The sequence below is a fragment of the Odontesthes bonariensis genome, chromosome 6 (genome assembly GCF_027942865.1).
Source record: "Odontesthes bonariensis isolate fOdoBon6 chromosome 6, fOdoBon6.hap1, whole genome shotgun sequence".
Classification (NCBI taxonomy): Eukaryota; Metazoa; Chordata; class Actinopteri; order Atheriniformes; family Atherinopsidae; genus Odontesthes; species Odontesthes bonariensis.
Genome location: NC_134511.1, coordinates 27766736 through 27777353, shown reverse-complemented (window position 1 = coordinate 27777353; position 10618 = coordinate 27766736). Strand labels below are relative to the sequence as shown.

Sequence of the window (10618 nt, the reverse complement as noted above, 5' to 3'; positions counted from 1 at the left end):
AGCTTTACCTTTCATATATACTAGTAAAAAGCTCTCATACACACTACTGAAAAGCTTTCATACACACTAGTAAAAAGGTCTCATACACACTACTGAAAAGCTCTCATACACACTAGTAAAAAGCTATCATAGACACTAATGAAAAGCTTTCATACACACTAGTAAAACGCTCTCATACACACTACAGAAAAGCTTTCATACAAACTAGTAAAAGGTCCTCATACTCATTAGTAAAAAGTTCTCATACACATTAGTAACAAGCTCTCATACACACTACTGAAAAGCTTTCATACACATTACTGAAAAGCTTTCATGCAAATTGGTCACATATTTGCGGATTTCAGTTGAGAAGGAAGACATCTCAGTAAAACAGGAACGAATGTCATTAAACTGGAACATCCAACCGTTTTGTTTTTTTTGTTAGCATCGCACGTTTTTTGTGCAATCTCCAGCCGATATTTTCCCATGTTAAATCATCGATGTCTGCTCAGCTACCGTCTGAAACTGCGGTCACGCCATCTGCGCTTCGGAGAGGCACGGTCGCGCTATCTACACTTCTACGCGTCGTACGGTAAAGCGTTTGAGCCCAATGCACGATGTATATGGGCAGATAAAATAATTCTTAAAAAAACAAAACTAATTGTTTTCTGCAAACTCTACCTGATTCTTGTTTTACATGTCCCCAGCTACCTCTGTGGTAATTTTCAAGTTATTTCACTGCATCATTTTCTAATAAACTGATGCTGAAATCATACCCAATGCATGATGTATATGGGCACAAGCAGTGGCATTACTCAACAATATTTTAGCTTCAACTGAGACGATCAGGACCCTGTCAAATGCTACAACGCTTGGGCAGAAACCGATCACTTCAACTTCAACTCCGGACTCGGTGGATAGCCGCTTAGCATCTCTTTTTCCGTCCCGCCAGCACAGCATGCCAGCTGCAGTCAGAAGGGAATATGCCCCTCGCTATCAAGCCCAACAGTGCTTCGGTGCATGGATAACTGAATATCAGTAATTGAAGTGTGTTGATGATGTCTCTATTATTAGGATCATATCAAGACATAGCAGCAATGAATGATGACAATGATCGTATATGATCCTCAAGCTGTCCAAACAATCATTCCTGGGAGAAATTGATGGAGTCCCCCCTCTGAAAAGACTCAATGCAAAGCAGGACTTTCCTAAAAAAAACTCGCAACACCTTCTTCATTGCTCGCAGTATTAAAAAAGAACAATTGAATCTGTAAAGCAACAAGGATCAGATGAAAGCGCATTGTGTCCAAGCTCTTACAATCACAGATTCTTTGTTGAGAATCACAGATGCTATGCTAAGCTTGTGGCTGAGGTGGTCAGCTGCTGCCCAAGCGTTGTAGCGTTTGACAGAATCCGGAACAGGGTCCCCGTTGGAGCCAAAATAAAGTTGAGCAATGCCACTGCTTGTGTGAGGTATTCAGCGAGTAGCTGAGCAATTATCGATTATTTTATTTCGTAAAATACCGGCCGGAGATTGCACAAAACACGAAGCTAACCAGAATGACTTCTGTTTAAAACTACAACTCCCAGTTTAATAAAACACCTTCCTGTTTCACTGAAATGCCTTCCGTTTCAACTGAAATGCTTTCAGTTGTGCTTTCAATGCTGTCAATGTGCATATGAGACCTTTTTACTAGTATGTATGAAAGCTTTTCAGTAGTGTGTATGAGAGCTTTTTACTAGTATATATGAAAGGTAAAGCTTTTCACCAGTTTATATGAACACTTTTTACTAGTTTGTATGAAAGCTTTTCAGTAGTGTGTATGAGAGCTTTTTACTAATGTGAATGAGAGCTTTTTACTAGTGTTTATGAAAGAAAGCTTTTCAGTAGTGTGTATGAGAGCTTTTGAGTAAGTTATAAAAGAGGTAAATGTTTTCACTAGTTTATGTGAGCGCTTTTGTTTGTGCAAGGTTTTGAGTATAGTATGTGGAAGATTTTAATTTCAAATGTGTATATGGAAGTTAATTCTGATTTATGTCCCTGGTTGCACCTCATATGTTACCCTACCTGTAAGTTGCTTTGAATAAAAGTGTCTGCCAAATGCATAAACATAAACAATATATGTTGCACCACACGGTCAGACAACACAGAGCTTCTAATGGCACTACTTGATACCTGCTCCCTCTATGAATATGTAAATTAACAACAAACATGAATGCAATTTAGAGGGCATTTGATTGAATAGCAGACGCTTTTATCCAAAGCGACTTACAATTGAAAAAATATATAACATTACAGCTAACATCAAAGCTAACAATAAGCTAAATAGAAGGAAACCACTAGTCAGACTGTCAGAGGTGACAGGGGTGACAGTGTAGCGATAGAGTGCAGACATAGAGGGAGGTACAGAAAGATAAAGTGCAGTAGAAGGGGTAGGGAAGTACAGGGTAAGTGCTAGGATAGGAGATGCTCTCTGAAGAGCTGGTTTCTTCAAGAGTTTCTTTAAGAAACTCAAGAGTTTCTTGAAGATATTCAGGGTCACCCTTGTTCTGGTAGTGCTAGGTAGGTCATTCCACCACCATGGAACGACACATGAAAAGTATTGTGATGATGAGGAGGATGAGTATTATCCAGTGCCCTGTCAGCTGAGCGCTCGCCCTGATTCGCCACAGCCTAAGGGGTCCACAAGATCAGGCCACCAGGACAACCAATCTGAAGAGGTACTACAGGAGACCGAGCTTGAAGTTGCAGAAGCTGGCCAACCACCAGAGGACATCATTGGTCAGGTAGAAGTCATGCCGGTGGAGGAAAGCCTTCCTACATCTCATCCGCCTCCTTCTCCTACCTACAGTGATGCTGTTGATGAAGCGTATCAGAGACCCAAACCATGCATTGGGTATACAGTGTTCATCCTTACTATTTTCAAGAGATTTATGGACAATGTTTATGCATTGGTGGGTATTTTGTTTATTGAAATTGAGTGAATCTTAAGACTATCTTAAGACTGTGTTTACAGGTGAAGAAAAATCTAAAAAGAAGTACTGTCACAAACAATAATGGACTGTATTTGTGTTTATACCAATTTATATAGGACAAATATGCACTTAAATGTGAAATGGACATTTGAGACTGAATGGGTTGTATGACAAGAGTCCCAGTCTGTAAACCTTTTGCATGAGTTGAGTTTGACTGTACACTTCAATTTTGTATGGCAGTGATATTTAAGAGAGAAAAAAACCCACTTAGGATTGCAGATTTAGATCTCACAGGAAATCATCCAGGTTAACTTAAACCTAATAAGAATGTGTGTTCATGCTTGCAATTACATAGTCAACATTCTAAAATTAAGTGAGAATTCAGTCGATGGTGAGGGATGAGATAGTTGTCATTCTGTGACTCAGGATTCAAAACAACTTTATTTTAAAGTTTTTTTTGTAACAAGGTGTTATGAGGTCTATCAGGATGTTCTGAGAAAAAATAAATTCTAAGTGAGCCACAAACAATGTACTGTCCACTATATTATGAAACTGTATATTATACAATATACTATATAATATATTATAGAATATACTTCATATTGTAGTACCATATATAAACACATACAATGGTAAATGAGAGATGGTGTGTCTCTGGAAATACATTAGTGCTCCCATGTGGTGAATGCAAACCTGGCTGCATTTCCATCCATCCATCCATTATCTATACCGCTGAATCCGTCGGTCGGGTCGCGGGGGGGCTGGAGCCTATCCCAGCGGTCAATGGGCGAGAGGCGGGGTACACCCTGGACAGGCCGCCAGTCCATCGCAGGGCCACATAGAGACAAACAACCACAGACGCTCACACTCACTCCTAAGGACAATTTAGAGTCACCAATGAACCTAACATGCATGGTTTTTGGACAGTGGGAGGAAGCCGGAGTACCCGGAGAGAACCCACGCATACACGGGGAGAACATGCAAACTCCACACAGAAAGGCCCCAGCCGGGAGTTGAACCTGGAACCTTCTTGCACACCACCGTGTAGCCCTTCCTGGCTGCATTTTTAAAGGGTAAATTCACCCAAAAAAACAAAAATAAAATAAAAATAAACAGTATCCTGACTCTACTCCAACACAGTGGTTTGGTTTGTGATCACACTGAACAGTGAACGTGTTCTGGTGCCTGACTAAATGATGATCAGAAGACCAATATTTCAGTTATTTATCAATTTAAATACAACACCCAAATAATATATATACATGTATGTTATAACATGCAAAATGATAAAAATAAACATCAAGTACAATATTTTCTCCTCAAATGAGGTGAAGCTCAATTATAAAATAGAACAGCTTGGTAATACTGTAGAGAAGTACAAGTTCAAGTGCATTCAAAATATACTTAGGCAATGTGCTCCCCCGCTTTCCATTCAACAGTACCACAGAAAGAAATCTGTTTTGCAGAAAAATAAGTAGCATTGCCCCTGATTGTTTGTCCTAGTGCTCTTAAGCTAACTTTTTTATCCCAGTCAACAGGTCATCTGTGCTCTTTATTTAGCTGTGCTGCATGTGTTGGAAAGGATATCGTGTCAGGACTGCTATGATTGTGCATGAGATTGGAGATCAGTGTCAGCTTCCAACAAGGCCTCTATAATTAGCAGGCGAGGGGACTGGGTGACCCAGTCTGCTGCAAAACACACAAATGTACACTCCTCTGGACCTCAACACTCTTTCACATGCTGCTTGTTTCCTTAAAACCAGTGTTTATGTATCCTGGTATCACTTACTGAGGAAGAGGTAAGTTATGAAAACTTTATTTCCTCAAATAATACTGCACTGATTGTATTTATTCACTCACAATACCAACTTTTCATTTTACACAACAGTGTCAATGACTCACTGATGCAAATGAGAATGAATGCTGCTTGTCTTTGGAGCACATTGTCATCTGTGGCCTAATACGAATACAACTTGGTGGCTAATGAAGTGGCAATTAGAGGCGATCATGTGTCAATCTGAGGTGCCAGAAGCCAGACTGGGACTGAGCAGTTCCGACCCACTGGTGAGAGAAGCTTTTCTGATGGCCTATGACTACATAGACTACGTAACCAAAGGTGGGGCAGATGGGATTATGGGCCCTGCCCCTACAGCCTGCACTGCAGCCCTCCGACATGCTGGAGATGAGCTCCTCACTCGCTTCCCCATCTTCTTCAGACGCTGGCCTCGGGTCTTCCAGGACGTGACAGAGAACACAGCATGCCCAATGCTCATTAGCATCCTGGATGAGCACTTCTTCCCCCCTGCCCCCAGGGGACGACACAGGGACCTGGCTTGGAGTGCCGTGCTGTCGGTCTATGTGCTGGCTGGACAGATGGCTCTGCACTGCAATGAGAGTGGCATGGTGATAGTCCTACCCCAGCTGAAGGAGTGTGTGGGAGCCTATGTGGAGAGAGTCATTTGCCCTGAGATTCGAGATAAGGGAGGATGGGTAAGTGGACCTTTCCATCAAGAGAGGGACATTTCTCTCAGATATTATCCACCTTAAAAAAAAACTGATACTTTACCGTTACACAGAATTTTAGATAACTATAATGCTCCATTAAAGGTGGGGTAGGGGATCTTTTTCTGGAACATTTTTTTACATATTGCTTGAAATACTCTTCACACCCCCATTGCAACCAATTAATTAAAAGTTTTGACACAAATATGAAAAGTTTTAGTGGCCTCTAGAACGTACAATCTAGGAAAAACAGTATCCAATCATTGTGAACGGACCATTCACAATGATTGGATACTGATGCTGTCTATCAAACTGCAATCTGCTCCTCCCTCCCCCTCCTTCCCCCTGTGCGCGTACCCTGCTCAGTGAACGAATTACGCGTCCAGAAGCTTGGCAGGAAGCTAAACTAGAGCCAGCTTGGCTAGCACCTAGCATTATTAAACGTATAGTTATCATATACTAAATACGGCAACGATCGATGCTTGCCGTCAGAACAGCGCTCGTCCATGTATTCTAGAGGCGTGCCTTCGGGGGGAAAGTGAAGAAAAGGGTTGGGACTTTTTACCGGTGTATTTTCAAAATGCAGCGTCGCTGGACTCAAAATCCAGGATCTCCTACCCTACCTTTAAGTCAAACATGGACTATTCAGAAATCAGTTGCTTGTCATTTTTAATAGATTTACAATCAATATGCTAACAAAATCTATTACAGCAGTCAGATTCACCGACTTAATCAAAAACCCTGCATTTTATGATCAGAGCTCAGTAAAAGACAATTTCAAGTAAAGTCAATAGCCTGAGTTTCAAACACCTGATATCTTACTCAGTTATGCAGGTTAAACATGTTCAAATGCAATATTAAAAATATCTAGAATGTTGTATTACCTAAGATTTGTGATACAAATTCACCTTGTTTCTTACAGAGGGGGTTTGTGTCACGCTTTGGACAGAAGGAAGACTTGGAGAGTCAGGTGAAGAAAGTGTGCTCCTGGACACTGCTAGCATTGACCATATGTATCCTCACCTACATCTTATGGAAGAAAATGGCTTAGCCTATGCTGCCACCTTGTGGTGACAAGAGTGTACCCATTTTTAAAGGGTCCAGACTTTCTAATTCTCAACCATTTATACAGTACCAATTACATTTTGTATACACTTCAGATTGAAGATGGCATTTCTTTCAATACAATATTCAGTTGTCAAGCTACATTTCCAGAGATAACATATACTTAACTGTAAAGAAAGAAACCTGCTTTCAAAGATACAATGTAGTGAGTGCTTAGATTTAACCACTTATTCCTTATGCATGTTTAAACAAATAAAAGTAAATGAAGAGACAAATCCAATGCTTTAGAACTTTTATTCATAACACTGAAAACTGAAACGTACATGAGGTTACACCTCAGTAGAAAAACTTGACAGACATATGCATAAACAGAAAATTTAGGCTAGGTCCTCCTCACCCTCCTCCTCAAACTCTCCCTCCTCCTCAGCAGTAGCATCCTGGTACTGCTGGTACTCAGACACCAGGTCATTCATGTTGCTCTCAGCCTCTGTGAACTCCATCTCATCCATACCCTCACCAGTGTACCAGTGGAGGAAAGCTTTGCGTCTGAACATGGCCGTGAACTGCTCGGAGATGCGTTTAAACAGCTCCTGAATGGCTGTGCTGTTACCAATGAAAGTAGCAGCCATCTTGAGGCCTCGGGGTGGAATGTCACAGACTGCGGTCTTGACATTGTTGGGGATCCATTCAACAAAATAGCTGCTGTTTTTATTCTGCACATTCAGCATTTGCTCATCCACCTCCTTCATGGACATACGGCCACGGAAGATGGCAGCCACGGTCAGGTAGCGTCCGTGACGTGGGTCGCAGGCAGCCATCATGTTCTTGGCATCAAACATCTGCTGTGTGAGCTCTGGTACCGTGAGTGATCTGTACTGCTGGCTACCTCTGCTTGTTAGGGGAGCAAAGCCTGGCATGAAAAAGTGCAGACGAGGGAAAGGCACCATGTTTACAGCCAGCTTGCGCAGGTCAGCATTGAGCTGACCAGGGAACCTGAGGCAGGTGGTGACACCACTCATGGTGGCAGAGACCAAATGGTTGAGGTCCCCGTATGAGGGAGTTGTGAGTTTGAGAGTGCGGAAGCAGATGTCATAGAGTGCCTCATTGTCAATGCAATAGGTCTCATCCGTGTTTTCAACAAGCTGATGGACTGATAGTGTGGCATTGTAGGGCTCTACAACAGTGTCAGACACTTTTGGAGAAGGGACCACGCTGAAGGTGTTCATGATGCGGTCAGGGTATTCTTCACGGATCTTGCTGATTAGCAAGGTGCCCATACCCGAGCCTGTTCCACCGCCGAGGGAGTGTGTGAGCTGGAAACCCTGCAGGCAGTCACAACTCTCTGCCTCCTTCCTTACCACATCAAGAACAGAGTCCACCAGCTCTGCACCTTCTGTGTAATGACCCTTGGCCCAGTTGTTACCAGCACCACTCTGGCCTGCAAAAGAGTGCACATTAATCCAATTTATAATACTTTCCTAGGATGCAATATTAGTTCAACAATTCTCAGCAACCTACCAAAAACAAAGTTGTCAGGCCTGAAGACCTGGCCAAAAGGTCCAGATCGCACAGAGTCCATAGTGCCTGGCTCTAGATCAACCAGCACGGCACGGGGCACATATTTACCACCTACAACAAGAGACGCACACAACTTGTGAGAGGGAAATAATCAGAAATGTATCAAGCCAATTAGTGTTACTGTACCTACCGGAAGCTTCATTGTAGTAAACATTGATCCTGTCCAGCTGCAGGTCACTGTCTCCATGGTAAGTACCAGTTGGGTCAATACCATGCTCATCACTGATCACCTCCCAAAACTAAAATGAATGCAAAATTGTTAGAGCCTAAAAAGGATTAAAAATGGCAAATCAAAATTATGGGAATCTTTATGTACTAGTTTCATTCTAAAAGCCTCAAGCCTACTACATGGCTGACTTATTCTCCCGCCACACTGTGCTCAAGGCGCGCACGGCCCGATTTTCTATTGGCTGGCAGTTATGAATTCGAAGCGTCCCCTACTACGTCACTAACCGCCCTCTCAAAGAAAAAGCCGGGCGCCGCTCAAATTGCATGTAGGCCTGAAACCTGTAACCGTCACAAAAGCTCAACGATATTTATAGTAATGCACACACACAAAAAAATAAATAAATAAAATAGCGCGCTACTGCAACATCAGTTTGGTTACACAACATAATATATTTAGTTTTTTTTTTTTTTCCCTAAATCTCTTTCTATGATCTTCAGTCGCTTCCCTTTTCAACTACGCCGATAGAACAATGGCGACTTTGAGCAAGACATAATTTCAGTGACTCAAATCAGCCTGCAAACATCGTTCCATTTGTCGGGTAATGTTTCGACGAGACGGTTTAACAGTGGAATTGAAATACATTTAAAAAAAATAAAAAAAATGATACATCCTTAGGGGGACGGGGAAAAAAAAAAAAAAAAATTTAAGGAAAATTTATTTGATTATACAACGATGAACTATTAGTCCTCAATATATCACCATAAGGAACCGTTTTGAGTAAACGATAACGGGTAAGATTCTAAAGTAGGACACGTTGATATTCATAGGGTGTGGCTTATGGGGCGCTATGAGCACAAAGCATCGACTTTAACAAAAAGGGGCACGGCGTTTCGGAACAAAATGTAGAAGATTAATCATTCAAAAGACCTATATAGTTTTACTTACCTTGGCACCAATCTGGTTTCCGCACTGACCGGCCTGAAGATGCACAATTTCCCTCATATTTGCTGATTACACACTGTATGTCTGTCGAGTTGACTTCGGGTTTCCTGCAAGTGCGTGCTCAACGCCTGAACACGCTTATTTATAGGGTTATAGGATCCGCCCTTTGTGCCTATACTCAAATGTCTATTGGCTCATGGCATTTACAGGCACAAAGTTTGACCAATGAAATGTTTAAATACTTTTCCACTATTGCCCAATTTGCCTGTCAATCACATTCATCGCAAACGTATGACGAACGTCTAATCTGTAGACGTTGGCCTCACACTCGTGATGGTGATACGGAAATGCGGCAGATTTTGTCCTGTGTTTTACAGTCGTGCTATGGCACTTTCGAGAGACAAGGGAGTGTTTTATTTTTTTGACTCAAGAATGATATTTAATAATCATTATATATGAAAAATAAATCTTTTACGACTTGTAAGTCATTTCTTTTACCAGCAAAAACATTGCTAGCAGACTAGCTATCAATGATTAAACAGAAATTTGTCATGTTTTCTAGGCCAGGAAGTACAGTTGGTCATGAACTTAAGCTATCGGAGCTCATTTTATTGTAGGCTATAGTTCCAATGAGGTGGAGTTCTGGATAAATTAAGCATGGTACATGACTTAACTTAAAGGCAGTGACATTATGTTTATATATATTGTCTTAACAAACGAGGGCGCACATTGATATGAATCATTGTAAAGACAATGATACAGATAAATGTTTATAAGATGAGGTGACAATGCCTCAATGATTATTAGTTAGGGAGACAACAATAAAAGGCCTTGCAGTCCTTTACACATGGAACACCTACTTATTATGATCTTGTGAGAGAGTGTAGAAAACTGATTTTGATCAAGAGACAGTGATTTACATCTAAAACAAACAGGATGGACATTACGTTAACCCCTTTTCCTCGAGTGTGACTGAAAGATTTTGATCTTGCTAATTTATCTTCTAAGGGAATGAGAAAGAGATTCTTGTTGATTAAAGGTGAGGTTTAAACTGAAACATTCAGAGGTTGACAGAGTCATGTTTTACTGTCTGCTGCTGAATGAGGGCAGATGGGCTTATTAATAGTTAATCTGAATGTCATGCAAGAATGTGACTGTGACTCTAGAATGCTACAGTTGCTGTAGCCAAGGACAGAGTAAGCATTTCCAGGTTGCTGTTGCCATGACAACTGGGCTTTCCCACTGGGCACAGTGGACCTTTTCGTATAGGGTCTTTTTAAGCCTTCCATGGATCTATGCGCCTTTTAACACAGTTGAAATGCATACCGTGCATTTTTATGTAGATTAATTTTTGTGCATACATGTAAAGTCTAGTTTAATCTGAATTCTTAGTCTCTTAGCCTCGGC

General features: G+C 41.4%; 2 protein-coding genes across 2 annotated transcripts; one reads left to right on the top strand and one right to left on the bottom strand.

Annotated features, from left to right (window-relative positions):
• The first annotated feature begins 4655 nt into the window (after window positions 1–4655).
• Window positions 4656–6802, top strand: bcl2l16 (BCL2 like 16). Its single transcript, XM_075468199.1, has 3 exons — window positions 4656–4754; window positions 4844–5445; window positions 6380–6802. The coding sequence occupies exons 2-3, from the start codon at window positions 4876–4878 to the stop codon at window positions 6506–6508; spliced, it is 699 nt and encodes a 232-aa protein (XP_075324314.1). The 5' UTR covers window positions 4656–4754; window positions 4844–4875; the 3' UTR covers window positions 6509–6802.
• On the bottom strand, window positions 6801–9326 carry LOC142382398 (tubulin beta-1 chain). The gene is made up of 4 exons (XM_075468198.1): window positions 9215–9326; window positions 8231–8339; window positions 8041–8151; window positions 6801–7960 (listed from the first exon to the last, which is right to left on the bottom strand). The coding sequence occupies exons 1-4, from the start codon at window positions 9269–9271 to the stop codon at window positions 6900–6902; spliced, it is 1338 nt and encodes a 445-aa protein (XP_075324313.1). The 5' UTR covers window positions 9272–9326; the 3' UTR covers window positions 6801–6899.
• Window positions 9327–10618: the final 1292 nt, after the last annotated feature.

What these genes read in the sequence shown, in the direction of transcription:
- bcl2l16 (XM_075468199.1), top strand. Translation starts at nt 4,876, where the DNA reads ATGCTGCTTGTCTTTGGAGCACATTGTCATCTGTGGCCTAATACGAAT. An exon ending in TTCGAGATAAGGGAGGATGG is followed by an intron (nt 5,446 to 6,379) that starts GTAAGTGGACCT and finishes TGTTTCTTACAG; the next exon opens with AGGGGGTTTGTGTCACGCTT.
- LOC142382398 (XM_075468198.1), bottom strand. Translation starts at nt 9,271, where the DNA reads ATGAGGGAAATTGTGCATCTTCAGGCCGGTCAGTGCGGAAACCAGATT. An exon ending in GAAACCAGATTGGTGCCAAG is followed by an intron (nt 8,340 to 9,214) that starts GTAAGTAAAACT and finishes CATTCATTTTAG; the next exon opens with TTTTGGGAGGTGATCAGTGA. An exon ending in GCCTGACAACTTTGTTTTTG is followed by an intron (nt 7,961 to 8,040) that starts GTAGGTTGCTGA and finishes ACTCTTTTGCAG; the next exon opens with GCCAGAGTGGTGCTGGTAAC.